This window comes from Mus musculus, chromosome 1 (genome assembly GCF_000001635.26).
Source record: "Mus musculus strain C57BL/6J chromosome 1, GRCm38.p6 C57BL/6J".
NCBI lineage: Eukaryota > Metazoa > Chordata > Mammalia > Rodentia > Muridae > Mus > Mus musculus.
Genome location: NC_000067.6, coordinates 100,361,874 through 100,383,301, shown reverse-complemented (window position 1 = coordinate 100,383,301; position 21,428 = coordinate 100,361,874). Strand labels below are relative to the sequence as shown.

General features: G+C 37.1%; 1 protein-coding gene across 3 annotated transcripts in view; it reads right to left on the bottom strand.

Annotated features, from left to right (window-relative positions):
* The window catches only part of Cntnap5b (contactin associated protein-like 5B), a 718,354-nt gene that overhangs the window by 107,298 nt on the left and 589,628 nt on the right, over window positions 1-21,428 (bottom strand). For all 3 annotated transcript variants that reach the window (XM_006529594.4, NM_172851.3, XM_011248005.2), the window contains 3 exons: window positions 13,418-13,545; window positions 13,074-13,244; window positions 4,033-4,251 (listed from right to left, as the gene is read on the bottom strand). In XM_006529594.4, the coding sequence (XP_006529657.1) occupies window positions 4,033-4,251; window positions 13,074-13,244; window positions 13,418-13,545 (518 nt within the window). The remainder of the gene's footprint in view (window positions 1-4,032; window positions 4,252-13,073; window positions 13,245-13,417; window positions 13,546-21,428) is intronic.

The window sequence follows — 21,428 nt, the reverse complement described above, 5'->3', positions numbered from 1 at the left end:
ACTAGCTGCCCCCTCTCCCAGAAACCAGGCCATATCCTGCTATGGATTCTCTCCCTTGTCAGAATGAGAGTCTGCTGTGGTCACAGCTCTTCCTGTTTCCTTTGTAGATGCAAACAAGGGCTGCCCCTATCCTACTGCCATGACATAATATAGACTTGAGTTAAATCTAGCTGCTAATAATGTCTAGAATGTAGAATAAGGCATTTTTTGTAGGACTTATCCTTGTCTCCTTGAAAATATATAAGAACAAAATTTTCCTTTTTGTTCTTTGAACCCGGGAGCTCCTGGTGCTCATTTGTGGGCCGGTCAGGATTTTATGATCAGGATGCTTTTACTCCCCCCAAGATAGCTAAGTCAAAGGGCAATTTCATCTCAGCTTCCTTCTGTTGACTTGTAATTTATTACATAAAAGTAACATCTTTGTAGTAACACTTAGCTGCATTGCTATTGTGAGCTCTGCTAAAATTTTGGTTAAGTTCTCAATGAGAGCAGAAATTAAAGAAACTGAAAGTCAGTGCTGGGGATGTGAATCAGTTACAGTACATGCAAAAAGACCTGAGTTCAATTTCCTGTACCACTGAATAAAGTATGTGTGCCAGTACACATCAATAATTTCAGCACTCAGGATGTGAAATCAGGATGATCAGAAATTGAAGGTTATCTTTACTATATACCATGTTGAAGGCCAGCTTGAGTGACTTGAGGCCCTGTTTCAAAGAAAAACTTCCTTGAGAAAAGGAAAGACTGAGAGAGGAAACAGCTGTTGTTAAAATGCTTAAGAATTAAACGTTACATAAGCATGGTCTCTATACATGAATAAAATATGGATTTTAAGTGGCCTATAAGCCATTCCTTCTATTATTCCATGTGTTTATAGTAAAGCTTACAGCACATCATGCAGTACAGTGTTTAGTTACTGCTGTTTACTTGGCCTTCTCTTGAGCCATGGCCTACTTCCAGGAAATAGTAGGTTCATTGAGCATTATTGATCCCAGAGTTTATCTATAAAATACTATTTAGCAGATAAAATTTCTCACCCCTATTTATACTTGAGCTGTGATATGAATCTCAGATGAAACAACATCTGTAGGGGGTCATAAGGGGCTCCAATATTCCCCATCAAGCATTGAAACTCTTTTCTTTGTTGTGTTCACATAAGTATGTGTGCTATAGTCAAGGATACTGGGAATGGTAATCTCAGGATGGGATCCCACCCAGATGAATTTGTGCTTACAATGGTAGGCAGATCTCTGAATTCATTTTCTCTATTTAAGAAAATGCACTTGCTGAATCTTTCTATGAATGAAAGGTTATAAAATTCTGATTCGTGGGATAATTGAAATGGAACCTGGGGTAATGATTGAACTGATATGTAAATAAAAGACTGGGCTTTGGACTTCAAGAACTGTATGGAGAGCCAACAAGAGCAGAACACAGAGCTGTCATCTTGTACCCACACATGACTTTGAATCATTTCTTCCACATATTCCAAACACCCCTCTTCAGGAACCCTTCCCTAAACTGAGGCTGGTCCTTGGCGCCTTGCAAGCATAAGGACCCAAGTTTAATCCTCAGAACCAATGAAAAACTTAGGTTATGTGGTGCATGCCTCTAATTCTAGTGATGGTAGACAGGCAAATTTCCAGAAGCCCACAGGCTAGGTAGCAAAGTCTACAAGATGAAGCTACAGAGCACACATGGAGGGACCCATGGCTCCAGTCACATTTTGTAGCAGAGGATGGCCTTGTCAATTATCAATGGGAAGAGAGGTCCTTGGTCCTGAGAAGGCTCAATGGTCCAGTATAGGGGAATGCCATGACCAGGAAGCAGGAGTGGATGGGATGGTGAGCAGGAGGAAGAGGAGAGGATAGTGGGTTTTTGGAGAGGAAACAAGGAGAGGAGATAGCAGTTGAAATGTAAATAAAGAAAATATATAATAAAAAAATTGAAACAAACCACTCTCTTCACTTTTAACTCGCACAATGTTTATGTTAGCAATGTTCTTGTAATAGAGGGGTAGCCATGAGCATGTAGAAAACAAGTCCTTTAGATTCTGCTTTAGCCAGAAAGATTCATAAATACTGACTGACAATAAATTAGAGTTTTACATGGAGTATAATTTATTAAATTTGCAAAATACTTGAACTGATTCCACCATAAAGAAGATACTAAATTCTGATGACTAGTAGACTTTCTACAAAAAATAAAATATGATGTTTAAATAGACTAAGGAAGCAAATAAATTTAATTTTTTCCAGTAGAATTCATAATGCTTACAGGAGTGACTCAAGAACCCATAATCATAAGCATGTTTAAAATCAGTCAATCTTAATTTCTACTAGACATATAAAACGCAGATAATGAAGATACACATATATTGGATGATGAATTAAAAATATGATGTTTTTATATTCTAAACACAGATAATAAAGACACATGTATGTTAGATGATGAATTAAAAATATGATATCCTTATATTCTAGTATCTCCTTTCATTTGGCAAATATGTTTTCAGTGATAATGTCTGCAGATTCAAAAATTACAGTATCTCAAATATAGAGGGAATGAATAAGCAATGTACATAAAATGGAAATAGTGTTGCATGGCTCATGGTGAGGTAAAAAGTGCGAGTGTTGGTAAAAAATAAAGGTAGAGAGAGATATGTAGAATAGTTATTCTGTAATTTACTTACTCCTCTGTCAAAGCATCCAACTTCAAGTTTTACACAGAAGCACACACCTTTAGCCTTTACAGAATTATGCTCTATCAACATGCAAATCCCTAACTTTTATTCATAGCTTTGATTTAACAGCTCTGTAATACTTTTTTTTTATTATTCTTGTTTTCTAAATTACAGTGCAAAGATTGACCTTATTATGAGACTTGGATTAAAGTATCTAAAATATTCTCCAGTCACACACACAGTCTCATAAACATGCATATACATGAAGTACACACTCACACATACACATTATTACCATGAAAAGCAGTGACATATTTCCACCCCTACTATCAAATGCCTGAATAGAATTACTTTCTCCATGGCTATTCATGGAGGAAATTAGGGAGGAAGAAGAGAAGAAGAGGTAGAGAAATAAAGGAGAAGACAAATTCAGACCATGATTTCTGCATCTATCAATTCCCATTACTATCAGTGGCCACATTTTCAGAGAATATATTGGTACTAGTGCTCACTGAGAGAATGAGCAGCTCAAAGATCAGGTTGTCTCTCTGGGAAAAATCAAGACAGCCCTTACTCAGCAATGCATTTCCACAGAATAACAAAATATGCTTGAATTTTACAGGAACAGCAAAACTAGGGATCTAGCTCATTTAACATAATATTTGCCTCCTCAACATGAAGCTCTGGGTTTGATCACAAGTACTGCATATATGAGGCATGATGCTGAACATGTGCAATCCCAGTATTCCTCCAATTCAAGGTTGTGCATACCTGTAATACCCTAACATTAATAACTAATTAAGAAAATGCTCTACAATTTTACTTATAGTACAAATATATGGAGACATTATTTTTCAATTGAGAATCCCTCTTTTAAGTGACTCTAATTTGGGTTAGGATGACAAAGAACCAAGCCAGCACACAGCCCAATGTTTACTACTGAACACTGAAATTAATTGTTTTAGTCAAACTCTTTGAGCACATTGTTAACAATCATTATCAGGAGTCAAGGGCCACTAAGAAGTGTGATGATCTGGGAAATCTCTGCCTACACTGTAACTGTTATAATGATCCAAAACATAAAATTCCATAGATGTCTGAAAACAACAAACACAACAAGAAGAAACAGTACCAAAACAGCATGAAGTACCCTAAATTTGTGAAAGAGTAACACAAAGTATTGGATGACCATGATGCTAGAATATAATTTATAAAATTAAATGTATGGTTATTAAATAATACTATTTTTGTTGTTTTCTAGTTGTAAAACTGTAGGAATTTTCTTTGAGAAAAGGACAGAGTCATTTTGTAAGCATTTAGCATGAAGTATAATCTATGCTGTCTCATACCTACAAACAACTGGCTATTCAGCTGAAGCAGAAAATGGCCTTCCTCTGAGGCCATCCTCATACTCTTCGGAAGGTTGTCTACATGTAATAAGGTCTCCTTGATGTTTCTCTCAGCCTGGATGTAATGCCATTGGTTGTCATTCAGAGGATAAGGAGACTGGACAAGGAGTTCCATAGGACCATTCCCAACATCAATGGCGAATATGACTTCAGAAGGAGCTGCGAAAAAAAAAATGATAAAAAATATCGATGGTGTGTTACAGGCAAAATCATGATCTTAGTGTTTAGTGAAAGAGATAATATGTTATATATATATAAATGTGAAAAGGCCATTTCTGAGCTCCTGTAGCACTGGATCACTATTAGCATTATCAAACTCTAAAGACTAAGGAAGCATGTATTCTTTGCCCTTCCTACTTCAGTACTTCCAAATTGTTCAATACAGCAGGGACCTTGGGTATCTGTGCTTGTCTGAAGCTCTGAGTTCCTTGGTCTACCATGATTTTCCTGTGATTTATTGTATACATGGGATTAGTGAAGCATCTCTAACATGGAAAGATGGCATCTAAATTCTGGAAATTTATGCCCAAAATGTAACGACAACCATGATAAAAGAATTATTATTAAATCTTAAATCACATGTCAAAACCCATACATCAGTAGTAGAAGACTTCAACACCCCACTCTCACCAATGGATATAATATGAAACAGAAATTAAACAGAGAAATAATGGCACTAAGTGATAGTATGAGTCAAATGGACCTATCTACAGAATATTTCACCTAAAGACATACACGCACACACACACACACACACACACACACACACACACACACACACACACAAATACTTTCTTCTCAGCACTTCATGGTACCTTCTCCAAAACTGACCATATAGTCCATCAAAAAGCAAGCCTCCAAAGATACAATAACTCCTGTATCTTATCAGACAGCCATGGATTAAAGCTGGAATTAAACAAACAAACAAACAAAAGCAGAATTCCTACAAACTCATTGAAACTTAAAAACATTCTACTCAATGATTACTGTGTCAGAGAAGTAATAAAGAAAGAATTCAGAGACTTTCTAGAATTCAATGAAAATGAAGGTACAATGTACCTAAAATAATGGGAAATGATGGAAGCAGTGCTAACAGGAAACTTCACAGTAATAAGTGCCTCCAGAAAGAAATTTGAGAATTCTCATATTACAAATTTAAAACTACACTTGAAAGCTCTAGGAGGAGGAGGGAAAAAGACACACTAAAAAGTGATAGAGGGCAAAAGACAATCAAATTCAGTGATGAGATCAATCAACTAGAAATAAGGAGAACAATACAAAGAATCAACAAACCCAAGTATTGTTTATTCTAAAAATCAATAATATAGACAAACCCTTAGCCAAATTAACTAAAAGATAAAAATACAGAATAAAGAAAAAGAAATGTAAAGGGACGTATAAAAGCAGACATTGAGGAAAGTCAAAGAATCATTAGGTCTTACTTCAAAGCCTATACTCTACAAAATTCAAAAATCTTAACAAAATAGATGATTTTCTAGACAAATACCACTTACTAAGCTAAATCATGATCAGGTAAACTACTTAAATATTCCTATGACCATAAATAAATAAATATATAGCCATGATTAAAATTCCCCTAACTTAAAAAAGCCAGGGCCAGATGGTGTGTGTGTGTGTGTGTGTGTGTGTGTGTGTGTGTGTGTGTGTGTGTGTCTGTGTGTGTCTGTGTGTGTGTGTGTGTGCAGAATTCTACCAGACTTTCAAGAAGATCGAATACTAACACTCTTCAAATTATTCCAGGAAATAGAAATAGAAGGAACACTGCCTTACTCTATTAGGCTACAATATCCCTGATACCCAAACCACACAAAGAAACTCAACTAAGAAAGAGAACTTCAGAACAATTTCAATGTGCTGAGAATGGGATTAATGAAACAAAATTCTTTACAATAGACACAAATAACATAAAATGACATGGTGTAAATCCAAGCAAGAAAGTAAAAGGCCTGTATGACCAGAACTTCTAAAGAAATCTCTAAAGAAAGAAACTAAAGAATATATCAGCACCTGAAAAAAGCTCCCCTGCCCATTAATGATTCAGATTAATATACTAAAAATGAATTTCTAAAAGGAATCTACAGATTCACTGTAAATCCCATCAAAATTCTAAAAATTTCCTTACAGATCTTGATAAAGAAATTCTCTAGTTTATTTGGAAAAACTGTAAACATAGGAAAGCTAAAACTTTCCTGTACAATAAAAGAATTTTTGAAGGTATCACCAGCCCTTATTTTCAGATATATCCAGTAATATAGAATAATTGTAATAAAAAGACCTTGATTTTGGCATATAAACAAACAGCTTGATTAATGAAGTAGAATAGAAATCCAGAAATAACCCCACACAATGATGGACACTTAATGTTGAGAAAGAAGGCAAAGCTATACAGTGGAAAATGAAACACCTTCTGCTGCTCTAACTGGATGTCTCCAGGTTGAAGAATGTAAATAGATTCATAAGTACCATCCTGCATAAAACTCAATTCAAGTGAATCAAACACCTCAACATAAAACAAGACACACTAAATCTAACAGAAAGGAAACTACATTGAACTCATTGGAATGGGAAACTAGTTCATGAAAAGAACACCAAGAGTTCAGATACTTAGATCAACAATGAATAAATGGGCTCTCATTAAAATGAAAAATGTGTGCAATGCTAAGGACAGCATCAATAAGGCAGCCTAGAGCATGAGAAATGGTCTTGATTAGCCCTACATCTGACAGAGGACTAATATCCAAAATATATAAAGAACTCAAGGAATTAGACAACAACAAACAAAATAACCCTATTAAAAATGGGGTACAAAGTCAAAGAGAAACTCTCAGCAGAAGAATCTTAAATGGTCAAGAAGGGTCTAAAGAACACTTGAACATTCATAGTCTTTAGCAAAATGCAAAACAAATGAACTATGAAATTCCATTTTACTCAGGTAATAGCACATGCTGGCAAGGATGTGGAAAAAAGGAAACACTCCCCCGTTGCTGGTGAGAATGCACGCTTATACAACCTCTTTAGAAATCAATTTGTCAGTTTCTCAGTAAATTGGGAATTGTTCTACTTCAAGACCCAGCTATACCACTCTGGGGAATATACTCAAAATATACCTCACTATTCTATAGGGACAACTATATAAATAACAGCTTTATTCATAATATCCAGAAACTGCAAACAACCTAAATGTTACTCAACTGAAGAACTGATGATGAAACTGTGATACATATATGCAATGGAATACTATTCAGCTTTATAGCTGAATAAAAGTAAAGAGTCTTGCTGAAACTATTACCAGCTGGGTATATAAAGAATGAAGTAGCCACTTCCTGTAACCAGAGTCGACAATGGAAGGAGTGTGGCATTAACCTATCCATAAAACCATCAACCCAAAATTTGTCCTCCCTAAAAAATGTGCAGGGAAAATGATGGAGTATAGACTGAGGGAAGGGCTGAACAACAACTGGCCCAATCTGAAACCCAACCCATTTAAGAGAACTGATCTCTGATACAATTAATGGTACTATGCTATGCTTACAGACAGAACCTAGCATAATATCATTTGAGATGCTTCATCTAGCACTGAATGGAAACAGATGCAGAGAGCCATAGCCAAACATTAGTCAGATTTCCTGAGTCTTGTGGCAGAGTAGGGGAGAAAACTGAGCCAACCAGAGGGGTCAAAGACATCACAAGAACATCTGTAGAGTCAACTATCGTGGGCCCATGAGGGCTCACAGAGACTGAACCACTAACCAGAAATCATGCAGGCACTGAACCTAGAATCCGCCATATTTGTACCAGATATGCAACTTAGTCTTCCTGTTAGTCCCCTAAATAATGGAGTGGGGGCTGTCTCTGATACTCTATTGACTGCCATTGGTTCCCCTTCCCCTACTGGACTTCCTGGTTGGATCTCAATTAGAAAGGAAACTCTTAGTCCTGCTGGGACTAGATGTCTCAGAGAGGGATTTGTAAGAGCAGGGTGGGGAGGACAGGAGAGAGGAGACTGTGATTGGAATGTAATATGAATTTAAAAATTAGTTATTGAAAGAAAAAAATTTACATTAGAGTTCTTCTATTACATGTATTCCCAGTATTCAACATGGCTAATAATAAAATAATATTTGAAGTCAAGTTATTTCACCCACTGAGCCACCTGCCTGATTCAGGCCATTTTTATTTATTTTATTTATTTATTTTTATTTATTTATTTTTGATAAATCACTCACTTCAACAGCAACAGAACAAGTTGGTGCCTCAGAAGAATTATTTTTGTTTTCCATGATGATCCATTTCTGACAATACTCTGAGTTGATGTGAGAAAATACTGCTTTTTACTTTTTTCTAAGGTCTTAGTGGGATCTAGTTCCTTCCTCTGGTAGACATGGAATTGGCATGAACCATGCATGCTTTTCTTCTGGGTCATAGTTACTGAGAAGAAAGTGCTCAGGTGAGCTGCATATCAGCAAGACCATTTAGATAACACATAAGAAGGAATTTCCATTCAGGGGGAGAGCTAGTTTTAGACTGAATGAGATACTGGGAAGTATGAAGAGGGAAGAAACTGGTCATATCTCACTTTGTGGAAGATTTTAATCAGAGGTAAAGTGAGCCCTGTGTCTGCTGCACACTGTATTGTAACCACTGCCAGTGAATTCTCATCCTAATGTGAACCAGTAAAAATGAGTTTTTATTCATCACATGAACATTTGAGATCTACTAATTCTGTAATGTACAAGTAAGTAATGAATATATGAAGAAATATGTCAAATAGTTTATGGGGGAAGAGTATATATGTATATATGTATATGTATATATACATCAATCCATATACATATATATGTGTATAATAATACACATACACATATATTTATACATATAATATGTGTGTAAAATATTTATATTAGATTCAATAATCTAGGCTATTTTGATGTTGTTTTGGTAGCACACTCTGGGAGATCCTTAATCAGGAAAGCACTGGCCTCCCAAGCATGAGTATTTGAGATTGATCCCTAGGATCCACATGAAATGGCCAGGCATAGGACATACATTTACAGTCCTAGCATTAGGGAAGTAGACACAAGAGGATCCGTGAAGCATATTGATAGTCAGTCTAGCAAGCAAACGAGAAACTGCCTCAGTGAAGGTGGATGGCATTTCTAAGAATGATACTGAACATGATCATTTGACTGCTTATACACACAAAATAAAGGAACAGAAAGGGGGAGAGAGAAGGAGGGGGTAGAGGAAGTAGGAGAGGGAGAAGGAGAAAGGGAGAGAGGGAGGGAGGGAGGCATGAAGGGAGGGAGGGAGGAAAAGAAGAGAGAGAGAGAGAGAGAGAGAGAGAGAGAGAGAGAGAGAGAGAGAGAGAGAGAGAGAGAGAGATTTTCCCCACTAACGGGCCATGCCCAGATATCTATCTCTTCCCAGCCAGTATGAGTTTACTATGAGAATCATCAACTCATCCCCAACACAATTATGAACACATTGACTCAGAACTACGTACACAGGTGTTGTCTGCTTTTTTTCAGAGACTGTGAATTATAAACCGAAGGCAATAAAATTGAAACACCTTAGTTGGAAGTAACCTGGAATGAAGTGGGTTGAAAGTGGGAATTTACACCCTTTCTTCTGTCCAAAAATACACAGACACACAGACACAGACACAGACACAGACACAGACACACACACACACACACACACACACACACACATAGGAAAGTGTTGATTTGCATAGCTGAGATTGATACTCTTAGGGGATTGGTCTGTATCTATTCTGACTCACTACATTTGTTAAAGGTGTTTTCCTTTCCAAGTAGCTGGGCTGCAGGGTTTCGTGCTATGAACTCTTTAGCATAAAAAGTTAATCTGCTTAAGTCAGTAATATGATTATATATGGAGCTAAAAAGGTTTAGGGTTTTGACATCTTCTTCAGGCTTTTTCCCATCATTGAAGTTGTAACAACAACAACAGGATTAATAAATTTAGTAAATATAAAGCCCTATAGTTTTTGATTTTACATTTACATATATAATTACTAATTGTCTATCGACAAAAAATGAACTCTAGGTCTTGTATATGCTAGTCCTTCACTCTGCTACTGAACTACATTCCCAGACTTCAACTTAAGATGAATATCAAATGTTTATGTTTAAGAAAGTCATTTTTGACAGAAAGATGCTAGTAAATACAAACAATTACATAATAATTTTTGTTTGGTTTTAAATTTAATGCTAATTTTAATTTAAAAGGTTATACAGTACAAAGAGAACTGTGCATTTCTTCATAGTACAAACAATTTGGACACTGATCTGTAATTAACATTCAATTCTTGCTCAGCAACTTTCGATAAAACAATATAACATTAACTTTGAGTTTAATGAATGAAAATGCTGCAGGGCTTGATTTTTTTTTTTTTATTAAACACACACCGAAGTTATTATTCCCACACGATGGAATGGTTAGTATTCAAACTGCTTTTCAGAGCCTTACCAAGTTGGACATGAAAGATTTTTATTTTACAATAAAATCACAAAAGCTTCTTCCACCAATAGCTGAGGTCTGTGGACTCTAAAGAAAGTAAAACGTAACATGGGAAACACTGTCTTTCCTGTACAGTCTGAAACTACAAAAGAAAGACTTAGCTGCTGACCTACGTGCTGAAGAATACCCACAAAAACCTCTACAAATGGACTTGTCTCCTTTTCATGAACTCCCAAATTTCCAATATCCTTGGCTAAAATAGTTGCTTAGCTTTCAAGGGTATTGCATGCAGTTATGTCACTGTGTTATGGTCAATCTCCTCAGTCACAGCATTGGAGAACATCTACATAGACGAGCGTAGAGAGATAGTCAAAGACAAGCTCATGCAACTGTGGCAAGAGAAGAGTAAGAGCAAGTCTGGGTGCATTCAGTGCAAGGAACCCAAAAGCAACTGTAGGAGACGTTAAAGATGTTCAATGTTACTGTTGATTATTTATCTGTTTGTTTTTATGTGTCCATTCATATATCTGCTGGTACATTCATTCATGTGTGTGGACATTTATAGAGAGGTTAGAGGACAACCTTGGTGTCACTATTCAGGATACCTATGAACCTTCTTGTGTGAGGCAGAGATTTTCACTGGCTAAAATGATTCTCTGTCTCCCTCAGACTGGTATTATAAGTACACACCATAATAACACATCTGCCATTTTATTTTTCACATGAGTTCTAGGAATAAAATTCCAGGTCTCTTGGCTGCAGATTAAGCTCTTAGATACATTTTATGACTTTACACTTAGTAAACATTATACCCTGAAGAACGGTTAATACTAACAACGGAATATACTGTACTGCCTCCATGAAAAATCAGGTGAGTGTGCTTATTTGCAAGAGTAGGACAATAGTTTTTCCATTTCATCTCTGATTTTTCACTACCGTCTATAATTTGAAAGTATACAAACATAAGTGTCAGCACTAGAATAAAAAGAACTCAAGGTACTGAAAACCTTGATAATTCTGTTCAGTTTCTACAAACAGGAAAGAAATCTATAAAAAAAATTGCATTAAAATATTTCCTGGAAAGATTTTTGATTACTTGGATATTTAGAAATCTCTAGAACTGATCTTGGCATAGAGAGACATAGACAGTGTTACAATATTTTAAAGTATATTATAAAAATGATTTGCTTAACCAAACTTGCCCTTATGTTTAAAAAAAAAAAAAAACTCTTCCCAAACCTTTTGAGTATCTATGAAGGTTTATGAAAAAATACTTACCGAAAATGAACAAAATATAAAAAAATATTATCATCTCAGCATAATAGATGATAAACAGGCTCAAACAATTTGTAATCTCATTTGAACATAAATAAGTACAGGAAGTCAACTTGTGAAGTTGATGACAAGTTTGCAGAAATATAAATTTATAGACAGACTTTTAAAGTTATTGTTACTGTAAAAGAGTAAAACATTGTTTTCCCATTTTCATAAAAATTAATCATTGTATTTTTGTTATTTGCTTATATTTTTGTTAACACACTGACATACAATGTCTCACAATAGAAAGTCATCTGATTCGTATTTCTTTAGTGCTCATGTGGCTGCATGATCATTATTTTACAGTTGTCAAAAATGGGAGCAGAGCTCTTATAAAGGTATAAGTCATGCATCTAAACTTGCACACACACTACTGCTGGTAAGAAAGAGATGGAGATTCAGCATGAATTCTCACTGACTAGTTATAATCGTCTGTTTGTGGGAGATAAGGAATTGGATGCGTCTGAGCATGCATGCGTGTGTGTGTGTGTGTGTGTGTGTGTGTGTGTGTGTGTAGGGGGTATTACCTGGTCATGAATGCCAGAATTTGATGTAAGAGCTGCACTTTATTTACTCTTTAGCTCATTCTTTGGAACACAGTCTCTGACAGAACCTAGAACTCTCTAATTCTGCTAGATGAACAGCACTGCTCTGCCTGTCCATGCCTCCTGTCATGAGAATTACCAGCTATGTTGCTCAGATTCTGGGTAACTGAAGGTAAATCTTTATGCTTCCATAAAAGTCATTTACTGGTTGAGCTATGTTCTGAGATCACAAAACAAACAAATCAAAGACCTAAGATAAAAAATGATTTTGAATATGAAGAAAATGGTTGATAAAGTAGTCATCCCTGCTTCCCATAGAATATAAGGTTGGAGTGTCACAGCTTAAAATGACAGCTAAGAAATGACCATGTCTTAATAAAAAGCACAGCCTGCAAAACCTATGGATGCGTACTCTTGGAATGCATATGTCCTGATGAAACAATAACAAACTGTCCTAAGACACAATAAATCATAACATGCTTGACCACTTCAGGGCTAGTTTTTCTGACAGCCAGTGGAATTAGCTTGATGGTAAAAAACTGTACTGGAGACTGGTGGTAGAGACAAAGTAAAACTCTGTAGACCAATGAGACTAAACTCATAAATAATGGCACTTACAGCTCATTTCAAGTCGGAGGAAGTTTTTAACGCCAAGGTTTTCTAGGAAAACGCCAGATAAAGCAGTGGTTTTAAAAAAGAAGGAAATATCAGCGCTGAATTCTGCATGGAAGGTAGGAATGTGGAGGTAAGCAGCTTCAGTAGAAAATGAGACAGCATTCCAGAAGTGTCCTGTGAAGCAAAGAGTCTTTGAACATGACTGGCTTGTTTTCAATGGGGTATGTTAAATTAGTAGGCTAGTGGGTGATTTTCCAGACAGGGAGGGCACTGAACAGAAAGGGGATAAGGGAAAAGGCAGAAGAAAGGTTCACAGAAATGGGATGGTGGTGGGGGAATGTACTCACGGTCACCATAGCAACGCAAGGGGCCAATTCTCCAAGCTGCTTCTGAGTTTGATCTGTTGGTATCACTGATAATTATCTGAGTTACAGGCAAGTGATCTTTGAAGGAAAGAAAACCAGTATCGTTTGACCTGCAAAACATAAATTAAAGGGTGGGGGGAGGGTAAAATGTAGATTATCTAGAGATTCTGAGCAAAGACCCCCCCCCTTTAAAATGGGACTCACTTTGCATGCAGTCTGGTTAGAGTTGGGAGGAGGATAACAGAGGCCTTTTATTTTCATCCAGTGGGAATACTTGGAATACTAATTTCGTAGCCTATGGCCTGTATCCAAACACCACAGGCTTTTTATATCTTCCCTAAATGTGTTTTCAGGAGCACAGGTAGTTTACAAAGATCACAGTGCTGATCATGGCCAAGAGGATCCAAATACTCACTCCCGTGTTTATGTGACATTAAACATCACTTCACTTTGCTATAAAAGAAGGTCTACGATCTAAGTAAATAACTTGAGGACAAATCGCAAATCCCAATCAAAACTTACTTAGAGGTCCCTCCTGTATCACCTGCAAACAGGTTTTTATCAGGCTTGAATTTAAATTGTGTTAAAGTAAACCTCTATAGTTAGCTGGTTGCTTTTTGCTTTGTTCTTTAGAAAAATCTTAATGGTTAATGGCTCTGGCTTTATTCTTGTTAGCTATTTAATAAAGTTTTACTCAATTTTCTTTTGATAGGAAAACAAAAAGAATAGAGAAAATCAAATTTTCTTGACATTTAAATTTATCTTTGGAATCAAGGTGAAGATGGTGCCAGAGGATTAAATTTGGAACTAAAAACCTGGTAGTGTTTTCCTATGGAGATAGCTCTGTCAGTTCAAATGCTTGGTGTATGATGGAGATGCTAAACCTGGACACAGTAATATCTTGTCTATATCCACTTGATGCCCCTGAATCAGCATATTGGCATATATAAAAAACATACTAAGTTTTTAAAAAATCTCTTCTAAATAACATGGAAAATTGTATATTTGGGTTGAAGATGTAACTCACATTATCAGGAATAATATGTTTTTTTAAATTTAACTTTTTAAAAATTGCTTTATTTTATTAACTTATTTATTTACATTCCAAAAGTTGCCTCTCTTCCCCAATTGGAGCCTGCCATGGCTGTTCTCTGAGAGGAATGACTTTTATATGGAAATTTGAAACAGTAAAATCAATCCAGGATTCCTTCTCAGGGAATAATGTTTTCCACAGTAAACTGGTTCTTCCAGAATCAATTAACAGCTAAGACTATCCCACATAAGGCTAACCTAATGACACCCTCAATTGAAACTCTCTTTCCAGTAATTGTAAAATACAGAAAGTTGAAGTGTAAAATTAATAACCACACTGCTGAATACAACTGATTTATAGCAGTGAAGAAAGATGTACCTGAGAAATCTCATCTAAGAAATATTGAATCATAATTGTGTGCCCTGCAAACTATTAGTTTTGCCATTTTATCTTGTGCTCTGATTGAAAGTGATGGTATCCACAGAGGCACTGTGGGACGTTTCTGTTTTCACATCTATGCTTTGTTCAGCAAATGGCATTTCTAATACTCATTTCTCATGGTAGAGGATGTGAAATCAAAAAACCAACTTATGAAACCAAGAATGATTTTCCAAGTATTAGCACATCATGTGAACATGCTCTCTGATATCTCACTGGAGGAAAGCAGTCTCCCCTGGGTGGAAGCTGGTACGTTACCAAGCAGGTACCATCTTCTTTAGACATTGCTATATGCATGGCAACAGCACTGAGTAGTGGAACTGTCCTTGTTCAAACTCCGGCTGACATTCCAATCCTATTTAAACAGGTTTTCTCCACACAATTGAATTGATTAGGTATCAGTTTGCTAATTTGCAGTCATTTCAACACTGACTCTCTAAGATTATACCTTAGAAAGTCACCTTGGCAGATGCTACGTGAGACCACAGCCTCCTCCTTTATACACTCAAAGCTTCACAGCAAGTCCACCTACTGCATGGTAAAATTACCAGAAGTCCTCTTTTTAGATATTTCTGATTATTAGCAATATCTCTTTACTCCACTCAAAATTTTATAGTTGGAGGAAAGTTTTTAGGTTGGCATGGTATTTATTAGCATTCATCTTTTTATTTTACATATATATTTATCTGATTTTTCATAAACATAAATTTAATATGTAAAAATGCTGTCTCTAATTGATTTAAAGAATTTATAATATCATGCAAAATAATAATATAATAAAATATGTTATATATATATATATATACATATATATATTATACTGTGTCAAAACTGACTATAAGCCATATCAGATAGAGATTATATTATTTGGTAACTCAGCTAGCACTCTCTAGAAACAGCTATTGTGCCTTTTGTCATTTTTAAAAATCAAATAAGGACTGGAGGCACCCAGGATCCTATATGATTTAGATACTTAAGTAAACAAATGACAAATATAGGTTTTGATTATCCTGCTCCATAATAAAAGTTTAGTCAGTTTATAATTAGCATGCAGATCATAAAAGTTCTACAAAAAAAAAGCCAAAACAAAACTAACAAAATAGGCGCAACTGTATAAGCTAATCAAAGTATCAGTGTTGTAGATGTGCAAAGAAGATAGAATTAGCTTTTTTTCTTGTGCATAATCAATAATAATTATGTACTTTAAATAGAAAGTCATTTGACTTGTCTGAAAAATCCATGTACTTGTCCATTTTCTTTGGATGAACAAGAAAAAGATGACATCAGATGGGAATTGAGGAGCAGATGTCACACTTCAGATCTATCCTCACCCCAGCTAATCAAGGGCTCCAGAAAATTTTCAACATGATGAGGCTTCCAGGAATCTCTGCATATGGCTGAGTGAGCCTGTTGAGAGGTGGCTACTTGTTCCTTCACTTCATGAGTTACTGCCCCCTTAGTGCTTTGATAAAGGTTGATTTTGGCTCTCAGTTCAAGGGCACTGTTTATCATGGTGCCAGGAGATGACCACAACTCCTCACAAGGCCATTAGGATGCAAATAGGTGAATACTAGTGATCAGCTCCCCTTATCTTTTTACTTAGTCTGGACTCCCAGGATACAGAGTAGTCTTTGTATCTCAGTTGACCTAATCATGCTTACTTCCTTGGTGATTCCAGATACTGTCCAATTGGCCATCCTTATTGACCTTCATATACCTTTGCTGTTCTTTCAAGGAGTGGGCAGTTCTCTATTTGCTCTGCCTAGCATGAGCAGCCCACTTATTGGTTTTCTTGGAACTGTCGCAAGTCTAGTATTTCTTGGGCTGTTTTAGCAATAAGCAGTTTATTATCCTAACCTCAACACTGAGGCTAATTTGGGGTTTCTGCATTGCCCTGATTCCAAGAAGTAGCCTGTCACTCAAGTTTGAGCAAGCAACAATAATTAAGATCAATGGCAATAGAGGAAAAAACTGATATGATCTCATCATACTGAGATGAGCTCCAGCAGGAGTTTGAAAGGATGACAGACCAGAATGAAAATATATAAAAATTCATGATACAAGTACATTAAACTATTAAACAAAAAATTAAAAACAATTGCACATGCAGTAGTCACATGAGCATTTAAAGTGCTAGTGATGTAAAATGTTCCCTTTTTTATTCCTATTGAATATCTTATAATAAAGGCATATTTATTTTTAATAAACTTTAAAGCTACAAACTCAGCAAAATTGCTAACCATATGTATCATTTAAAATGTAGCAGATAACAACCTAGAACTACAATGATGTTTGCAAAGCAGATAGAGAAGACAAAAGGCTCATCTTGTAGACTCAGATCTGAGAGTGAGCTACACATAGCAGTAAACCCTGGGTGTCATTTCTAGGAGTGTTCCACTTTGTTTCTAGAGACTGCCTTTCCATGCTCTGGAACTTGATGCATTGGCTAAGCTTCATAGATCACTAGTACTTGGTGTCTTATTTGGATATGACAAATGACAAATACAGACACATCTCAGTCTACATCATTTCTTGTGTGTGCATGTGTGTGTGGGGGGGTGTGTGGGGGGGGTGGGTGTATGTATATGTATAATGTTCATGACTAGCTGGGTGCATCTGTGCTCATGAATGTATGTGCACATGTAAGGAGAGGACAAAAGTAAACTTTGAGCTCTCTGTGTTACCAGGTCTCATCCTGTCTTCTTTAATATAACATTAGAATTACATGCAGGAGTAGGTGAGTTGGGGAGTAGGGCACGGGGATGGTATAGGGGACTTTCGGGATAGCATTTTAAATGTAAGCAAAGAATATATCTAATAAAATTGTTCTTTTTTAAAAAAAAAGAATTACATGTGTGAATCATCATCCCTGACTTATTTCACATGAGTTCTAGGGACTAGACTCAGGTCTGCATTCTTATGCACAATGCACTTTACCAGCTGAGTTATCTCTTCATCCTCATTTATGTTTCTTACAAACATTAGAAAAGATGCTTTATAGAGCAGAAGTAGATAAAAAACTATTCATATTTAGAGTATTAACTATAGAAATGATGGCACAGACACATCATTGAATCCATTTTCAGAAAGCCCTTTAATGTTGTTATTACTAGAATGCCAAATAATTATATTTCATCTAGAAGTTTCCAAGATAATCAGAATGGATACAGAAAATGTGGTACATTTACACAATGGAGTACTACTCAGCTATTAAAAGGAATGAATTTATGAAATTCCTAGGCAAATGGATGGACCTGGAGGGCATCATCCTGAGTGAGGTAACACAATCATAAAAGAACTCGCACAATATGTACTCACTGATAAGTGAATATTAGCCCAGAAACTTAGAATACCCAAGATATAAGATACAATTTGATAAACACATGAAACTCAAGAAGAATGAAGACCAAAGTGTGGACACTTTGCCCCTTCTTAGAATTGGGAAAAAAACACCCATGGAAGGAGTTACAGAGACAAAGTTTGGAGCTGAGATAAAAGGATGGACCATCTAGAGACTGCCATATCCAGGGATCCATCCCATAATCAGCTTCCAACCGCTGACACCATTGCATATACTAGCAAGATTTTGCCAAAAGGACCCAGATAGAGCTGTCTCTTGTGAGACTATGCTGGGGCCTAGCAAACACAGAAGTGGATGCTCACAGTCAGCTAGTGGATGGATCACAGGGCCCCCAATGGAGGAGCTATAGAAAGTACCCAAGGAGCTCAAGGGATCTGCAATCTTAGAGGTGGAACAAGAGTATGAACTAACCAGTACCACCCCCCCCACCCCCCACCTCCGGAGCTTGTGTTTCTAGCTGCATATGTATCAGAAGATGGCCTAGTTGGCCATCAGTGGAAAGAGAGGCCCATTGGTCATGCAAACTTTATATGCCTCAGTACAGTGGAATGTCAGGGCCAAGAAGTGGGAGTGAGTGGGTTGGGAAGTAGGTGGGGGACCATGTGGGGACTTTTGGGATAGCATTGGAAGTGTAAATGAAATAAATACCCAATAAAATTAGCTTTAAATTCAATCATTGGTTATAAGTGCAACTTAATTTCTTTTTATATCTTCCTGTAATCTTTTGAGGGTAAAAGTAGTGTGTCCTGAAAAGGCTGGCTGGCAGAACCCCAAGACCTGCCTCTCTCCACCTATCCAAAAGGGGGCCTACCAGTCCTTATAGCATGCTGAAATTACTCTTTTTTTTTCTTCCTTCATTCTTTCTTTCTTCTATCTTTCTCTTTTAGCTTTTGTATCCAACATTTCTTTTGGATACTGGGAATCAAGCTAAGTTTTCATACATGCATGGGGAATACTGTTGTCTGAGTTATCCCTTCTAGCTCAAGAAAGAATTTCTAAATGGAACTGAAAAATAATTCACAATAAAATCATATATTGTAAACTTGATAAATCTTATGATGATATCAGAGAGAAATGTGGTTAACAATGTAATCAATACCAGTTAAGTCTGAACTGTATTTAACCCACCTACCAAAGAACAGAGGTAAATATATGTCAAGCAGAACTATATTAGTTGTCATGTTACTTCAAAATTATTGCATAAATAATCTCTCTGAGGGATAGAGTGAAATCCAGCTCTTCAGGTTCCTGGCACCCATATAATGAAAATAAACTATAGACAGTCAGTCAGACAGACAGACAGACAGACAGACAGATTATGGATAGAGATTGAGATAGAGATACAGATATAGACAGATATATAAATAGATATATATAGAAAGGCCCCTGAGATGCTCTGACAGAGCCTGACCAATGTATAATGCAGATACTCTCAGCCCATCATCAGACTGGGCATGGGGACACCAATGGAAGAGTAATGGGATATCAACCAAAGGAACTGAAGGGATTGTAATCCCCTAGGAAGAACAACAATATAAACTAACTGGACCACCTCCAGATCTCCCTGGGACTAAACAACCAACCAAAAAATACACATGTTGTTGTTCCTCCTATGGACCTGTAAACCCCTTCACCTCCTTGTGTCCTTTCTCCAGCTCCTTCATTGGGGACCCTGTGCTCAATTCAATGGATGGATTTGAGCATTCACATCTCTATTTGTCAGGTACTGGCAGAGTCTCTCAGGGGGCAACTATATTAGGTTCCACCAACCAAAGAGTTCACATGGTGGGACCCATGGCTCCAGCTACATATACAGAAGAGGATGGCCTGGTCGGTCATCAATGGGTGGAGAGGCCCTTGGTCATGTGAAGGCTCTATGCCCCAGTGTAGGGGAATACCAGGGCCAGAAAGTGAGAGTGGGTGGATTCATAAGCAGGGGGAGGAAGGAAAGGGTAAGGGGAGGGGGTATTTAGAGGGAGACTAGGAAAGGAGACAACATTTGAAATGTAAATAAAGAAAATATCTAATACAAACACACACACACACACACACACACACACACACACACATACACACACACAGAGATGGAGGGCATATGTCTCCAGCTGCATATGTAGCAGAAGACTGCCTTATCTGGCATCAATGGGAGGGGAGGCCTTTGGTCCTATGGCAGCACAATTCTTCAGCATAGGGGGTTGCTAAGGCAGAGTGTCTGGAGTGGGTGGGTTGGTGGGAGAGCACCATGATAGAGGGAGAAGGAGGGAAATGGGATGGGGGTTTTGTGGAGAAACTGGGAAAGGGGACAACATTTGAAATGTAATAAATAAAATAAACAAGAGAGGGCGAGGGTGAGGGTGAGGGCGAGGGCGAGGGCAAGGGACAGGTTTTCTTTTCCATTGATAAAATGTCAGGAACCAACTTTATAAAGGGATGCACCAACTAAACAGCAGATTTAATGACCAGAACTAGAAACCCTTAGAAGCTCCTCAGTTTCTTTGGAAACAATTAAAGAAGCAGGTAGAAGCTCTATGTGCAGGAGTTTCTCATTTGTTAAACTTGGTATTAGGGTGAGAAAACATGCAAGCCATGCTGTTGTCTGCAACCAGGAAGCAACCATTACTGTGTCTCCCCACCTTCAACTCTGCTTTCTTTCCTCCTTGCAAAGTGAAGCATTTGCCTACACCATGTCTGTGACCCAGCTCTCCCCTGGGTTTTCTAGCATACTCTCAGGTGTCTACCAGACTGTTCCAGAAAAGCTCCTTCTTGTGGGCTGAGGAGACAGAAGGTTTGGTAGATGAAAATAGTTATGACAAACACATGAGGATTTGAGCTCAGATCACCAGAAACCATATCAAAAGCAATGTGCCTGCATGAGTCTGTAACCCTAGCTCTCTAGAACTCAGAAGGATCCATGGATCTCATGGGCCTGCCAGTTTCCAGGTTTAATAAAAAACCCTGGGGTGGGCACAAGGGGAAGTGGAAAGAAAGAAAGACAGATAAGAGAGAAAGAAAGAAAGAGAGAGAGAGAGAGAGAGAGAGAGAGAGAGAGAGAGAGAAAGAGAAAGAAAGAAAGAAAGTAAGTGAGACAGAGAGAGAGAGTAAGTTCTAAAACTTTTGTTCTTCTAAAACTTTGTTCTTCACATAAGAGCATAGGAAGGCAC